Source organism: Artibeus jamaicensis, unplaced genomic scaffold, assembly GCF_021234435.1.
Source record: "Artibeus jamaicensis isolate MK-2021 breed Jamaican fruit bat unplaced genomic scaffold, CSHL_Jam_final scaffold_847, whole genome shotgun sequence".
In the NCBI taxonomy this organism is placed as follows: Eukaryota; Metazoa; Chordata; class Mammalia; order Chiroptera; family Phyllostomidae; genus Artibeus; species Artibeus jamaicensis.
Window position 1 is genome coordinate 2,545,944 of NW_026522057.1, and position 16,583 is coordinate 2,562,526.

The 16,583-nt window shown below is 52.9% G+C and overlaps 1 protein-coding gene across 4 annotated transcripts in view; it reads right to left on the reverse strand.

Moving 5' to 3' along the window:
• Nucleotides 1-6,425: 6,425 nt before the first annotated feature.
• PTPRF (protein tyrosine phosphatase receptor type F) overlaps nucleotides 6,426-16,583 on the reverse strand; it is an 81,524-nt gene continuing 71,366 nt past the window's right edge. For all 4 annotated transcript variants that reach the window (XM_053660309.1, XM_037149225.2, XM_053660311.1 and 1 more), the window contains 12 exons: nucleotides 14,640-14,737; nucleotides 11,972-12,095; nucleotides 11,629-11,804; nucleotides 10,816-10,935; nucleotides 10,447-10,601; nucleotides 10,082-10,367; nucleotides 9,821-9,999; nucleotides 9,497-9,623; nucleotides 9,148-9,273; nucleotides 8,755-8,909; nucleotides 8,522-8,657; nucleotides 6,426-8,130 (listed from right to left, as the gene is read on the reverse strand). In XM_053660309.1, coding sequence (XP_053516284.1) covers nucleotides 8,062-8,130; nucleotides 8,522-8,657; nucleotides 8,755-8,909; nucleotides 9,148-9,273; nucleotides 9,497-9,623; nucleotides 9,821-9,999; nucleotides 10,082-10,367; nucleotides 10,447-10,601; nucleotides 10,816-10,935; nucleotides 11,629-11,804; nucleotides 11,972-12,095; nucleotides 14,640-14,737 — 1,751 coding nt within the window. In that variant the 3' untranslated portion in view covers nucleotides 6,426-8,061. The remainder of the gene's footprint in view (nucleotides 8,131-8,521; nucleotides 8,658-8,754; nucleotides 8,910-9,147; nucleotides 9,274-9,496; nucleotides 9,624-9,820; nucleotides 10,000-10,081; nucleotides 10,368-10,446; nucleotides 10,602-10,815; nucleotides 10,936-11,628; nucleotides 11,805-11,971; nucleotides 12,096-14,639; nucleotides 14,738-16,583) is intronic.

The window sequence follows — 16,583 nt, forward strand, 5'->3', positions numbered from 1 at the left end:
AGGTTTGGTGTGGATGAAGGTCCCTTTCTCAGGTGAGACGGCTGGGGGATGGGAGCCCCTCACAGGGCTGACGAGGACGTGTGCTCAGGGTGGAAGCAAAATGTGGGGCCTCCTGAGAAGCTGGGAGTGAAGATTGGGGGACAGAAAGAGGGCTCAGGCAGCCCCGGCTATGGGCCCTCTTACCACCAGATTACTTCTTGCCTTAGGGCCAGGTCAAACACCTTCTCTTTGCCCATTTAGCAAACATTCATCTAAGTCCCCTACTTTGGGCCAGACTAGGCTGGGAGGCAAGTATGGCCCTTGACTTCAAGAAGTTCTCAGCCCAGTAGAGGAGACAGATGAATCAAACCATAATTATCATGTCAATTTGCATTTCATTTCTGCACTGTGGCCTGGAGGATTTCTTTGGCATTCCCCCACCCGCCCCCTATTTTAGTATGTGAACAGCAGAGGAAAGAATAACAATTTCAGCACAGTGCTATGGTTACTAGACCAGCAGTACAGCTGAATGTGAGGCTGTCTGGCTGGGTGTGGGGGAGGAGGGGCTAAAGTGGGATTCCCGAAGGACCTGGTTTTGGATGCAAGGCACCAGGAAGGATGCCAGGCTCATACAACCACAGCATGGCGTACTTTCCTACCACCGACACATTCTTAGGAAAAAATTGTGTGTCAGTGGTAGCAAACCAGAAAACGCATTTAAAACCGGGAGCATCATCACCGGGAAAAATCACAGCTGACATTCTGGTGTATACCCTGCCAGAGAGTCTCTGATTTTAACGCTCATACAAATACATTAAGGAACTCTCAAAATACAAATTCTGTTTCAGTAGGTCTGGGGTTGTGACTGGGATTCTGTTTCTCAAATGTTCCCAGCTGATGTGTGTATGTATTTTGGGTTGTTTCCAACTTTTCAGTATTGTGAATGATGTTGCCGTGAGTTTTTGCGCATAGATTTAAAAATTATTTGCTTGTTTCCTGTATATAAATTCCTAAATGTGTATCACTGGGTCAAAGGTAAAGCGTATTTTGAGACTTTGGGTAGATACTGGAATTTCTCCACTAAAAAGGTAGAACCAGCATAGACCCCCACGAACACTATGACTGCCCAACCGCCCCCCCCAATACTGACACATAACTATTGTCAATTTGTTCAACAGAACCTGATCTTTTATGTCGGTGTGCACTTCTTTGATTAATGGTGAGGCTCTGTAGAAACAAAACACAACAAAAAAGAAGACAAATTTTAAAAAGGAGAGAAAAAAATAAAAAAAAATAGCAAGGCTCTGTATCTTCCAGTTTCACAAAACTTGTGTATCTTTTGTAAATTGCCGCTTTGTGTCCGTGCCCACTTTTCTACTAGGATATTTACTTTTGTTCTTGTTGATTTGAAAGAAGCTCTATTGATCAGGGATGTTACCCTTGACTTTTTACAAATGTTTGGCATGGTGTGCTTAAGTATTAAATAATACTTAAATACTTAAGTATTTAAATAAGGCTGGGGCCCTGGCTGGGTAGCTCAGCTGGTTAGAGCATTGTCCAGATAAGCCAAGGTTGAGGGTTCGATCTCCAGCCAGGGCACGTACAAGAATCAACCAATGAATGCGTAACTCATCAATCTCTCTCTCTCCCCCTCTTCTTCTCTCTAAAATCGATTAAATGATTTTTTAAAATTTACATAAGGCTGGAATTAAGCAGTGGAGAAGAGGTGGGTCAATGTCACAGAAGAGTAAGCTGAGTTTCAAGTTCCAGGCTGTTACCAGCGTGGATGCTGAGAGGCCACTCGCAGCCCCCTTGTGACACTCCGGCTGTCCTCCCGGAAACTGGGCGGCTGCACTCCTCAACAGCGTCTCCTCCCTCCCAGCAGCTTACGCGGGTCCCGAGGCTTCCTTTAGACTCCAGTGGGCTTTCCTTCACGTGACACATATTCTTCAGATATGTTATCGTTCATTTTATCAAGGAACACTGACACCTGTAACCAAAATTGAGGGAGGGGAACTTTCCAAAATGAATCTAATGTCCATTTGGAAGAACACTGGGGACCAGCACTAATTAATTGTGAAAAACTACAAAGATGATGGGGGGGACCAGCTGTGTCAGGTGATAAAACAAAACCACAAAAAGTACACGAGTCGTTCTGGCTTAGGACAGACAATGAATGAAACAGACCCGAGGCCCAGAAGTAAACTCTGCGTTTAAAACTTCAGATGTAATTTTTTTTAAGGAAGCATTACAAATCAGTGCCCAGAAGAAGGTGATCTAAACTAATTTGGGGAAGAAAACAATTTAGATATTCACATTAACCATACACTAAAATATTTTTTAAAATAAGAATTCCAAAAGAGTAAGCAATGGCAGTGGCTGGTATGGCTCAGTGGACTGAGCACTAGACTGTGAACTGAAAGGTCAGCCGTTCGGTCCCCAGTCAGGGCACGTGCCTGGGTTGCGGGCCAGGCCCCTGGATGGGGCGTGCGAGAGGCAACTGATCAATGTTTTTCTCCCTCTCTCTCCCTTCCCCTCTCTCTGAAAGTAGATTTTAAAATATGTATTTTTTAAGAGGATAGTAAGCAATGGAATCAGATTGACAAAACAGAGTGAAGGAAACCACTGCCTAAGATGTCTGAGTCAAGGATCGTTCTCCCCACAGAGGGCTGGACAAATTTAATTTCAGAGTCTTCAGGTAAAGAAATCGAAGTGCACGGTGCAGCCAACGTCAGGGGCGTTTGCTAACGGGACCCACGAGCAAGGCCTCAACAGTCGCCGTCCAGCCTTCCTCCTTCAACAGAAGGTTAATGCAGAATCCGACACGGCATCTTTAATGGTTTCTGGGGAAATCTTTGAGCACAGATGGCAAAATTAAAACTGAGAGTGAGTCTAACAGAGATTTTAAGACCTACGAGAATCAGAAACTTCGTAATCTGAAGTGAAAACACTTCACGAGGGAGCACTTCACCCAAGGAAAGGCAGAGACTAACAGGCCACCCCAGGAAAGTGGCGGCCGAGTGCAATCCAGCAGCGCAGGGCAGGGAGGAAGGATCGGGAAGACTTACTTGAAATGAATGCTCGAAAGATTTTTCATAAACATGCAATTAAAATGCTGTTTATTGATTTTCAATTTTTAGAATGAAAGACTTAATTACAGAAATAGAACAGGAAGTATTATAAACTTGACAATGTGACATAATAAAAAAAAAAGGTAGCTGGAAGGGGATGGGGAAAGCGAACTAATTTCCTCATTCTTCATAGAGGGTAATCAATAGGTACCGCCTCAGGTGCTAAATAGATGTTTAAATATATTAAAGTCATGGGGGAGCTCCAGAAGAATTAAAATACTGTATCTAACAAAATCAGAAGGCACAGGTGGGAGATCATATAATTTAATTAATCTGGCATTTTCCTGTGGAGTCACCTGGAATCAGCAGCTGAGATGCCACCCACTGAGGATACGATGCTCACCACCCGAACTAGAGGGGGACGCTCCAGGGCGTGGAACTAGAGTTGGGGAGAGATTTTGTATCCTTCAAGACTGAATTATTTTGATCTATTTTATTGTGCACATCCACTTTGTAAATAAAAAAGCTATACTGATAACCATTTTTTTAAATTATGGCACATCCCTAACAAGAGTATGCAGGGGCCTACAAAGCGAGAGACACTGACGTGGAAATTCACGGTACACTCGGATGAAAAGGACAATTTGCAGGAAGAGGTAACATGATTCTCGTATGAAAAATAAAGTTTATAGCCCTGGCTGATGTGGCTCAGTGGACTGAGTGTCAGCCTGCAAACCAGAAGGTCGCTGGTTTGATTCCCTGTCAGGGCACATGCCTGGGCCAGCTGGGGGCATGTGAGAGGCAACCACACACTAATGTTTCTCTTCCTCTCTTTCGCTCTCCCTTCCCCTCTAAAAATAAATAAAATACATATTTTATAAATAATAAAAACATTGTATAATTTTTAAAAATTTGTATTTCTAGAAATTAAAGTGCTATTAATTCTTTATTAAGTGCTATTCTTTTTTTTTTTTAAAGATTTTATAAAAGGAGGAAGAAAGAGAGGGAAACATCAATCTGTGGTTGCCTCTCATGCGCCCCCTACTGGGGGACCTGGCCCGCAACCCAGGCATGTGCCCTGACTGGGAATTTAACCAACGACCCTTTGGTTTGTTTGCAGGCCAGAGCTCAATCCGCTGAACCACACCAGACAGGGCTAAATGCTATGAATTCTTTACAGAACATATGGAAAATTATGAAGAAAGAAAGAAATGCAACTGGCCATCATCAGGTAATTCAGTTGGTCAGAGTGTCGTCCCTATAAGCCAGGGCTGCTGGTTCCATCACCTGGTCAGGACACATCCAAGTAGCAGCCAGTGAATGCATAAATAAGTGGGGCAACAAATCAATGTTTCTGTCTCTAAAATTTTAAAAAACCACCTCACCTCACAACATTTGGTCTGTTTTCTTCCAGATATTTTTTCTCAGTGCACCCGACTCCGTTTTCAGATAGAGGCGCCTACAGTGGGGAATGAGCCCTGCAGCCAGGCAGACCCAGGAGCAAGGGCAACTCCGCCACCCTCCCACTGGGAACCTCGAGCAGGGTCTCAGCTCTCACCACCAGCCTCATCCTCTAGCTGGCAGGCCAGACTGTGGGGTCTACCTTGACCCCTCTTTCTTTCCACCCACTCTGTAAAGAAATCCTTAGTTCTACTTCTAACATGTACCTAGCTACTTTTCACCAAACTTGGACATTCATTCCTTCTTTCTAAAAAAAAAGATAAATAAATATTTAGAGAGGGGGGGAGGGAGAGAAACATCAATGTGCAAGAGAAACACTGGTCATCATCTTTTGCATGTGCCCCAATTTGGGACCAAACCCACAACCCAGGCATGTGCCCTGACTGGGAATCAAACCCACAACCTTTCGCCTCACAAGACGATGCTCAATGCCACAGTGCTCAGGACTGGATTTTTCTTTCTTCTTTTAATCCTACATTTCTACTACCCAGAGGGAAGTGGTAATGTTTTGTTTTATTTCCTTCATTTAAAAATATTTTTTAATTTATTGATTTTAGGGAGAAAAGGGAGAGGGAAACATTGATTTATTGTTCCACTTATTTATGCTTTGATTGATCCTTGTATGTGCCCTGAACGGAGACTGAACCCACAGTCTTGGTGTATTGGATGCTTTAACCAACTGAACTACCCAGCCAGGGCTCACCACACCTGGACTCCGCCACAGTCCTTGGCGCCGGCCCGTTCACTCTCTGACCTCATCCCTCACTACCCTGACGCCCTCTGTTCACAGCACCACAGCTACACCAGCCGCAACACGTCAGGCCCGTTCCCTCCAGGGCAGGACCTTTGCTCCAGCTGTTCCCTCTGGCTGCAAGCTTGTTTTGAAGATGTTTAGGCAAAAATCTCTCATCACCTCCAAGTCTTCCTTCAAATCCCACCCTTTCAATGAGGCTTTCTCTGACCACCCTAATAATCAAACCCCTAATCTCCGCACCTCCACTTCTTAACAAACTCCCTATTTTTCACACGCATCATGTTTCATCTGATGGGAGTGTAAATACCACAAGGGCAGAAGTCCTTGCTCTGTGCACTGGTATGACTAGTACATAGCAAATGCTCATTAAGTACGTGTTGAATGAGTGGATGAGACCTAATTTTCTCATCTACAAAGGAGTGAAATAGGATCCACCGTGTACTTTGCTGTGATGATTACGTGTCTTTCCCTGACTGGATGCTAAATAAAATGAGTGAGAAAAGATAAGTATCATATGATTCTACTTATATGTGGAATCTAATGAACACAATAAACTAACAAACAAAACAGGAACAGAACCAAGAGGGAAGGGGCTTGGTGGAAAAAAAAAAGGTGAAGGGATTAAGCTAAAAAAAGAAAGACACAGATAACAGGTGATTATCAGAGGGAGGGAAAAGTGGGTGGGGGGAGATAAGATAGGGCAAAGCAGGGATAAATGGTGATTGAAGATCTGACTTGGGGTGGTGAAAAAAATAAAGTGAACCACTACTCACCTCATGAAACATTCAAAGGGCCAGCTTACGTCACCTCCTCCAAGGAGCCTTCCTTGACCCCGCCACAGGCTCAGGTGTTGTCTCCGTGTGCCCACAGCACCTCTGTGGCAGGTCCCTTCACCATGACTCTACCAAGTGTATGTCTGCTCCCAGTCCAGGGAGCTGATCCCATGGGGGGTGCTCTGTACAGGCACTGGTGGCTCAGTCTTCAGAGTTTGTACCCGCTCCTCTCAGAAAGTGAGCGCCATGCCAGGAGCCGGTCTTGTCACAAATACTCAAGACACACCCCTGGCTCCTTAGGAGCAGGAAGTCGCCAGCACCTACCCTTAGGTACTAACTTACAGAGCTCAGACTCTGGTTCCAGAAAGAGCTGAGACAGAGGCCTGGTTTATAAGAAATCTGATTATTCAAATTTATTACCATCAAGAAGTATGCAATGATGCTGTAGTTCTCTTAACAAATAGAAAACAGACTGTGTACAACAGTGAACTCTACAGCACTAGCATCCACAAGGTAAAAATGAATGTTTCATCCAACATTACCAACCCTGGATTGTTGATCTTGACCGAGCCTAGCTAGATCTTGGGACGTCTGCTTCACGTCCCTTGGCTAAACAGCTATGCACCCTTTCCCGCCCCCACTTACCTACCTAGATAGTGCTGCCCAGAGGAAGAGGCCCTCTCCCTGCCCCTCAGCAAGCCAAGATTATAAGGATTGATTATAGTACCATTAAAAGAATTCCAGTAGTCTTGCCACATTGGTTTACGAGGGCATCTTGAAGGAGTGGAAAAGAGCAATTCTCTTGGGCTTTGAAAATAGCTGCAAACCAGGGAGGAAGATCATCTGACCCCTTCTCTGAGTAAAGACATGTGCTACCTGGCCCACTGGCCCGGACCTGAAGGGCCTGCCGTGCCCCTGCTTGGCCCTGAGGTGTGCAGGGTGTGGCACACACCCTGACCTGTGCCAACTACCTTGGCCGCATGGCCAGACCCCCAACCTACCAACACCACACCACGCCGCCACACCAAAATGCTGGGGACAAAAGCCAGCCTCTGTGGGTCCAGAGGTCAGCTTGGCAGCTCCCCTGGGGAGCCCCGGGCAAAGGGAGCCACCTCCCCTCTCAGGGGTTTGAAGCAGAGGCCAGGAAATGACTCTTTTTTTTAATCTTTTCCTCTTTTTTTGTTTTTTTGGATTGTTTGTTGTTTTTTGTTGTTGCTTTTTTTAACCTTTGCAAACACAATGGTGATGAGAACGCCTCGCCGGGCTCCCCCAGACACGCCTGTGGTTCTGGGCTGTGACTTACACACACACTGGAATAGATGACTGGGGCTGAGTGTTTCCTATCTCTTCCCCGCCCACCACTGCCTGTGGCGCCTAAAATAAGGCTCTTAAGGAAAACAAAACTAAACTAAAAAAAAAAAAATTGTTCCCTGCATTTGGCTGAAACGGGATCTTGTCTGAAAGGCCTGGAAGATCAGTGAGACCCCCCCTGCTCAGGCTGCAGCCCCAGCTCCACATGCATGAAGAAGGCATGTTCATCCTTCAGCAGTAGAAGTTATACAAAAAAAAAAAAAAGAGATCTGAGTGAACTCAAAAAAGAAAGGAGATAATACCCCAATCCCAACAGCAGCTCGTTCTGCAGCTAGGAATTTGCAAAAGGACAAGTCAGAGGGAAGAGTCTAGGATCCCTTTGTCTACTCCACTTAATGTATAAAAGGAGGCCTTGCCCCATCCCCACCCTGTGAGAAGCATGAGAAATGCGGCAGCGGAACAGAGACTCCCAGCAAGCTCCGGGCAGGCCTGGAGGGGAGAGACGGCTGCCTGCTGGCCCACCCCTCGAGGGGGGTTTCTGGGCTCTCTGTTTGGTGTGGCAATGTTCCTGAAACGCTGTGATCCCGGTGGGCTGTGCTCTGCCAACAATGGCATCCGTGCAGAAGGGCTGGATGATGGTCGGTATGGCTCAGAAGAGCTGGGTCCCCTCCGGAGCCCCCAGGTAGGGGCGGCGAAGGAGAGGCTGCGGTAGTTACGTTGCATAGTGATCAAAGCTGCCGAGGTACTCCAGGGCCGCACGGTAGCACAGCTGGTACTGGTCCTGCCGAGAGGGGCATGGTCAGCATGGACAGGGCCAGCAGATACCCCAACACACTGCCAAGGGCACTCACACTGCAGTCGGTGTGCCATGGACTTAGCCTCTGCTGGCCAGGAGCAGGTGCTAGGTCCAGACATCTGCCCCAGGCTATGTCCAGAGAGCCCGAAAGAACCTCTGAAAGCCCATCTCACTCCCCTTCCCACTGCCCACATTCACCTACCGCTCCCCTCTGAGGACCCCTACATCCAACCCCAGGAGGAGCTGGGCACACCACTGGTGCTAGGTGCAGAGCTGCTGAAGGAGGCACACGACCCGCCCACCCTGCCCCAGAGCCCCAGGCAGAGCTGGCCACAGTCAGTGTCCGTGGTGTGTGCCCATGTGCCGGCCCACATACCTCCGTCTGCACCATGGCTGGGCGCTGGGTGCGCAGGGTCTTCACCGTCTGGAACATGTCCACCACACCCTCGTAGCGCATCCGCTCCAAGACGATGCTCAGAGTGATGAACACCCCAGTGCGGCCCACACCAGCACTGCTCGGGGACAGCATTAGGTCAGGGGTCCTGTCTACCAGGCCTGCAGGTCATCCCCGCCCACGACCCTGCCTAGCCCTCCAGCAGCAGGCCCCACCTGCAGTGCACCGTGATGGGCCCGTCCTGTCCAAACTGCTCCTTGGTCTTATGCACCTGCCCGATGAAGTCGATGAAGCCCTCCCCCGTCTTGGGCACGCCCTGCTCTGGCCAGTCTGTGAACTGGAACTGCCGGATTGTCCTCGACTGCCCGTCCTGGGAGAGACAGGAAACCAGGCTGGTGCCTCAGGCTGCAGCCCCACAAGGCCAGGAGAGTAGGACAATGACACAAGGAGGCACCCTGGGAGTTGGCCCCCAGCCTCTTCTCACTGGAGCCTCAGACTCCTGCAGCTGGAGCTGGGGCACCAGGCAGGCAGCCCCTGCCCCACACGTGCTCAGGCAGTTACAGACATGCTGTTTTGCAAATACACACACTCCCCCTGTCCAAACTCACCCGGGCGTCTGTGACCTTGAACTCACGCAGAATATACTGTGGCATATTGTACTCGGCCATTGGGTCAACGACAAAGTACTGGTAGCGAGCAGAGCGCTCCGCTGGCCAGTACTGGTGGCATTTCTCCTGTGGACAAAGGGCCAGGCCCCCATGATCAGGTGGGGAGGAAAGGGAGAGGGGCGTTTCTAGGCAGCAGAGGATTCCGGGACAGTACCCCTCAGGTGGTGATAATGGGGGGGGTGGGCAGAGGCTATGCTGATGGAGGCTGGGTTATGAAAGGAAAGAAGAGAAAGGCAGAGGCCGGTGTACTGCCAGGTGTAAGGGGCGCCCTGGGTGGGGGTGGGCTCACCCTGCCCATCTCCCGAAGCCTGGTCAGCATGACGATGATGGTGGAGTTGTGCTCCCAGAGCATGCGCCAGAAGTCCTCGGTGCTCTCTGCCAGAGGCCCTTGTGTGGCTATGTAGGCCTTTTGCTGTCTGGGGTGGACATAAACTGGACATGCTGGAGGTGCTGTGCTCCCAGGGTCTCCCCAAGACTGCCTTGTCCCTTGGGGTCCCACCCAGGTCACCCTCCCCAGGAAGTCTGGGCAGGCCCTACTCTGTTGTGCCCCCAGCCAGCCAGCCACAGGCCTAGGTACCCACAGGGTACGGTGGGCAGACGCAAGCATGCTGACCTGTAGCCGTCCAGGAAGCTGGCGTTGATGTAGTCGGAGCCCTCCACACCCCGGATGGGCTGCAGACACACTCGGGTCAACTCGTAGGGCATGATGTTCACCAGGCGGTTCTTGAACTTGTTGCAGGGCAGGTTGGCGCTGATGAAGCGGGACGTGTGGGCCTTGGAGCTGGCCAGCAGCTAGGGAGAGGGAGGGACCGATTGGGCCTGGCTTCCTGGGGTCTCATCCCCACCACTTGTCCAGGCCCACCCCTCGGCCCACCTTGAACTCGAGCTCCATGGCAGTCACACTCTCCCCGGGAGGCACTTGGCCCAGCTTCTGGATGTGGGCGTAGAGGTTGCGGGCAGGCACCTCTGTGTGTCCACACGTGGCGGCCTCCAGCAGCGCCTCGTGGATGAACACGTACTGGTCCTCCGTCTGCACCATGTAGTTGCGCTGGGACCGCATGCACGTCACGTGGCCGTAGATGTCCACCGTCTTCTCGTGCTTCATGCGCTCCAGCATGGCGTCGATCACGATGAAGCAGCCCGTGCGGCCCACGCCCGCGCTGCAGGACACGGCTCAGCGTGGGGCGGGGGTCCACCCCCCTCCCGCCCCACCCTTGTGGCGGCACTGTACCCCCTCACCTGCAGTGGACCACCATAGGCCCCGCATCTAGTGGGTTGCAGGCCTTGACCCGCCGCAGGAAGGCCAGGATGGGGGTCGGGTACTCGGGGACTCCGTGGTCTGGCCAGGCCATGAACTGGAACTGACGGAGCTCCCGCTTCTCACTGGAGCCGCTCTGGAGAGAACGGTGGGGAGAGATGTGTGACTGGGAGACTCTGCGTGCCACAGGCTCAGGGCGGAGCAACCCGGAGCTGGCCACGGCAGCACACTCCCACACTGCCGAGTCCCTAACCTCTGACCCCAGTTCCCGCCTGCCCATGCCCAGCACGCCACAGTCAGACTGCTGTCCTCACGGGGCGTGTGCGGGGGCCAGGCACCGCAGGCCATACCTTGTGGAGTGCAAAGGTGCGCACAGTGTACGTGGCCAGCTCCACTGTGTCCAGCAGAGTCACCTGAACGAGGCCGTAGGTTTCAGTGCCACGGACTGGCCAGTACTGATCACACTTCACCTGCAAAGTGACAAGCAGGGCAGAGTGCAAGGATGTCTGGCAGTGCCCAAAGGTTTGGAGGGACAGGGGGCCCAGGGCAGAGGCAGGGAGGGCGGTCTGGCCCACTAGGTTCCAAGATGCCCCCAACTCTCAGCTCCCCTCTGCCACCCCCTCACCAAACCACGTCAGGTGCTCACACTACATCGCCACCTCGGCCCTGGCTGGGGGGCCTGGGGGGGCTCAGGGCCGTAATTGAAATTTATTTATTCATGACCAGATCGCACCAGGCACATTTGCTGCCAAATTTACCCATAACGTTTAAGTGCCATTTTCAAGCTCTGTAAATTTTACGTTCCAGTCAACACTTTGCAGCGCAAAAGCAGATAACAGCAGTTCTCTCCACTAATTAACTGAGGAGCTGCGTTAGTGCCCCGGGAACACGCCGGCATCTGGGGAACACGTCAACATTCCGGGAACATGCCAGCAACCGGGAACACATCAACGTTCCCAGAAAACGCGGCATCTGGTGCAACATATTAACATCCTAGGAACCCACTCATGTCTGGGGACTATGAGCATAACACCCCAGGAAAACAGCACTTGGCGAGTCCCTTGCGGAACTTCTTTCCACAGGGACAGCGCGAGGTGCCCGGACTCGTGTGGTGGTCGAGGCTTCACCACCCCACCTCCTGGCAGAGCCCTGCACCGTCTCACCCGGGACTTCTCCTCCAGCCGCGTCATCATGACCACGGTGGCTGTGCGCTGCTCCCACACCATCCGCCAGAAGTCGCCCATGGTTTCGGGCAGTGGGCCCTGCGTGGCGATGTAGGCGTTCTGCTTGCGGTAGCCGTCGATGTAGTTGGCGTTGATGTAGTCACTGCCTGGGACACCTATGGATGGGAAGGGACATGGGAGAGCGTTACTCCAAGGCCCCCCTCCCCACCCACCACACCTCGGTGCACCCCCAGGACTTGAGGGCCTCTTCTGCAGGGTGTACTGTGACCCCAGCCAGCAAGGAGGAGAGCAGGGGATGGGAGGGGGCCCGCCCTTGGCTCACCATCGATGGAGGTAAGGATGACACGAGAGTGGTCGTAGGCAATGACATTTGCGTAGCGGTTCTTGGGCTTGTTTACCTCCAGGTTTGAATTCTCCCACGTGAACTGCTGTCCAGGGTCAATGGACTACAGAGAATGGAGGAGGCAGGTGGAGAGGGTGAACACGGAGGTCTGCCTCCTGCCCCCGAGGGGGTCCTAGCCTTCCAGGTGGCACCCACATCCTATCTTCGCTCCTAGGACACGGCCTTCCCCTCTAGTCCAAGGCTCCCATGAGGAGTGAGCTCTGGTTCCCCCAGCCATGAAGTTCAGGGGCTGCCACACGACTTATGGCTACGGTATCTAACCCCCTTGGCTGTAGTGATTGGGAGTGAGCTGAGTGCAGGGGGAAGTCCCTCGGGCCCTGCACTCAAGTAATGAAATGAGCACAGAACCAGAGAAAGCAACGGCAGCCCTCTATGCTGTGCCTGCCGCTGCCTAGGGCCCTGGACACCCATGCGCGGCCTTGTCTGGTTCTCCTCCTACCTCTCTGGCTGGTTCTCCTTGGACTCCTCCCCTCCCACCCGTTCTGCAGGCAGGGCACAGTGCTCTTCCAGGGTTCATTCCCCAGCCCTCTTCGACCTCTACAACCCCTCCTGGGTGACCTCATCCTGTCGCAGGATCTTACATCCGTGTGCTGGAGCTGCCCATAACTCAGCCTGCAGCCTCCAGTCCAAACAGCCAGCAGCCTCTTTACACGATAAACAATCCTTACACAATGTAGATCTAATGGCCAATTTCCTGCTTAGTGACTTCCATGGCTCCTCATTGCCGCACCTCAGATGATAATAATAACAGCTCAATCTTCGCGAGAACTTACGGCATGCTTGGCACTGCTCTGAGCACTTTGCACGGATTCCCTCATCTAAACTTCCTATGAAGCAGGCTCTATTATTATCTTCCCTTTACAGATGGATTCAGTCCAGTTCTCAGCACAGCACACGGTGTCCTCCATGTTCTGGCACCAGCCCACCGCTCTCCTCAGGACAGCCCGCACTGCTCCGTGAGTCCGCCCAGCACGCCCGCCCCTCAGCCCACCTTCTCTGCACCCCTGTCACATTCACTATTGAGCCATGTTGTTCTACTCCACGTTGATTATCTGTCTGCACTCACTTCACCACAAACTGAGCTCCCTGAGGCCATCTGTCTCCTTATCCCCACCACAGAGACGGCACATGGCAGGTGCTGGACAATGAGTGATGAGTGACTGACTGACCATTAAAGGTAACAGAACTATGGGATCCTAGCTGAGGGAAAGCCCATGGCAGGCCAGGGTAGCCAGAGAAGACTTCCTGGAGGAGGAGGGTCTTATAAGGAAAGCCCGGACTGAAGGACAAAAGTGGGCAGAAGGTGGACGGGGGAACCCTGGGCCTGGGCAGGCAGCACAGAGCCCCACCGGAAGGGAGGGCAGGCGTGGGACATGGCACTTAGTGTGCACGGGCTGAAGACCACGGAAGGCCTTCCTGGTCAGCTGACAAACTGAGGGCAGGGAGCCCAACTCCCTGGAGTTTTTACACTCAAAGCGGAGCCTTACGCAAAGCAGGGCCCGGGGGGTGCTCTGTGGGTAGAGGCGGCACTCTTTCCTCGTGGCAGACACGTTCACCAACCTGCCCGCCAATCTCAATGTCCTCTGCAGAAACCCGTCCCACAGCCCTTGGAACCTGCCTGCCCACAGTCAGGTTCCTAGGAAGGGGAGCCTCGGTGCCCTGGATATCACACACACGGCCTGGACATCTGACCAGACAGGAGCAAACTGCCAGGCTGGGCTGAGCCAGCCTTTCCCCCATCACTGATCGAGGGTTAATCCCGTGTGAGGTCTAGGCCCGAAGCAGGGGGAACAGCGGGACCAAGCCACAACGACAGCTCCTTCTGTGCTCCTCAGAGGAGGCAGGGCTCTCCTTGTTACCACCTTCACTGGCAAAGTGCCTCCCAGCTGAGCAACTTGGAAGCCCTCAGACCCCACACCCAGGGAACAGTGCTCTGAGTCCCCAGCAGAGAGGAGTCGAGGTCAGAGTGAAGAGAGTGTGAGGAGGGCCCTGCACGGGAGGGTTCGTGCAGCCTGAGCTGAGTCCCGCAACTCCCCGTGCAGCTCTGACAGCATGTGAGCACTTGCCGGTGCAGGGCGCAGGCGGGGCTTGGTGTCAGGCAGGCCTGGGTGCGAATCCTACCTCTGCTACTCATCAGCTGTTTGACCCTGGGCATGCCACCTCCCCTCTCTGAGCCTCGGCTTCCTCATCTCTAAGACAGAATAATCCCAATACCCACTGCACAGGGTTGTGGAAAGGACTGAATGCAATGATGTATGCAAAGTGCTTAACCTGGTGCTGGCTCACAGAGAGCTCTTGATAAACGCCAGCCATTGTTATTGACACGTGTGTGAATGTGTGTGTGCACGTGACCCACTGCCTGCCTTGGTGAGCACCTGGGCAGGTGTCTGAGTGTCCAGGCCCAAGGTACTGGGAGGGCCTCAGCCAGGCTCAGCACCTGAGTGGCTGAGTACCCAACTTGCCACTGCTGACCCCTCCAATGTGCGCTCTGGGGAAGCCCTCGACCCACAGCTGGGACTTGACAGAACAGATGCTGGCATGGGGTAGGCTTGGGCCACGCACCTGGCCGGAGGTGGGGACGTCTTACCTCATACTCCTGGGAGAACTTGAGGCCATCGTTAGCTTTGAGGCGCTCAATGTTGTCCGCTAGGTCAGTGATGGGGATGGGCGGGTGGTCTCGCATACCTGGGGGCACACACAGGGTAAGTTAGCATGAAGCCTGAGGTGAGGTGGTGGAGACAGCCCCGACGCATGTATGTGCACATATGAACATGTGTGACCATGGAGCATGTGGCACTGGTGGCATGGACACAGCGGCACATGCGGCGCAGCAGGGATGGCGGAGCACACAGCGGCTGGAGAGGGGAGAGGACAGGGAGGGGTGTGAGCATGTCGCTGGGACTCGGCACCGAGTGGGGGCACCAGGGCCCCACCTGGGGGGCTTCATTCCTCCCAGTCTGGGCTGGAGCCCAGGTTGGGGGCAGCTGCAAGGAGGGGCTGTGGGCTTCCTCAGCCTGCACCCCCACCCCAGGGGGTCTGCCTGTGGACAGCCCTCCTGCCCCTCACTGGCGCCAGTCACCGTGGGAGACTCCATGACATCACTGGATGGAGTGAACACGAAGTACAGAGACGTGGAAGAGTGATGGAGAAGGACTTGGAGACAGAAGCAGAGGTGAGGGGGGAGACGTGGAGGCAGAAGAGACACCCAGAAAAGTGTCAGACTGAGGCTGGAGGCCAGAGAGGCGGAGAGACTGGACCAGGCCAGTGAAAGGGAGAACAAAGCTGGAGGAAGCAAGGAGGAGAGGAGGAGGACGGAGAAGGGAAAAGATGGGGAGCAGGAAGGGGGAAGGAAGAGAGGAAAGGAGAAGAAATCAAAGGAGAAGGGTGGTGATGGGGGCGAGAAGAAGTGGAGGAAACAGACAGAAGCCAGAGCAGACCCCAGACATGGGAACTTGGAAAACTAACTTGAGATATTCGGGCAACTGGGGACACTGGAACCTGCAGGGGAAAACAACAAAACAAAACAGAACAAAACAAATAGCAGGGCAAGAGAAGAAATCCCATTAACCTTCTCTGGTTGCATCAGAGTGGAACACAAGGGGGGTGGGGGTGGGGGGTGGGCGGGCGCAAGGTGGGGCAGGGGCTGAGAGGGCTTGGGAGGGGCCCGCAGGAGGAGGGAGGGGCAGGGGGCAGCGAGCCAAATCCCAACACAGGCCTCCTCCTGCTCCCAGAGGGGCACAGACCACTTTCCCACCCAGAGCTGGGCGCTCCCAACTCCCAGGGGCCTGGGAGGCCTCTTTTTATAACTATATTCTTGCTCCAAACCAACCCTCGTCCCCTGAGGTACCAAAATTAGACCTTAGCTATTTTCAGACGATTTGGCAAAAGCTAACTATGCTTTTGTACAGAGAAATGAGGCACATGTGGCAAGAAACGAAAGGGTCAGTCTGCCCGAGGACACGCAGACGGTGACGGATCACTCCTGCAGCTTTTCTGCGCAGTTGAAAAATTTTCAGAATAAAAATAAGAGGAAAAAAAACGCAGAGACCCTGAGCCATGGAGAGTGCCGCCGTCCCCACTGTCCCTGTTTTTACTGTATTTTTTTCTCCATCACCATTGATCCCTCTGATAACCCCTCCCCCCATGTCCCTTGTTCTTCTAGTGTCCCTGGTTCACTCACCCCTGCCTGTGTCCACAGGGGCACCTCTCCCAGCCAGCAGCCTTAGTTCCTTGATCTCCAGATTTCTGGTGACACTCACCATGCCCCTCCCCACTGCCTGACCTGGGCTCCAGTCCTTCTGGCCCCTGGGCCCTGCACTTGGCTTCAAACACCACTGTGGACCTCCTTTTCTTTCCTCCTCCTTCCCTCTGGCTCCTGCAGTCACAGGAGTCAGGATCTGTCCCCTGGGCACTTGGGCTTCTCAGCAATCCTCCCGGGCATGGCATGCACATACCCAGGCCAAAACCGATCTCATGACCCTGCTCTGACCCCTTCCCTCTCATCCTGGAGAAAACAGGCCCAGCGCCAAGA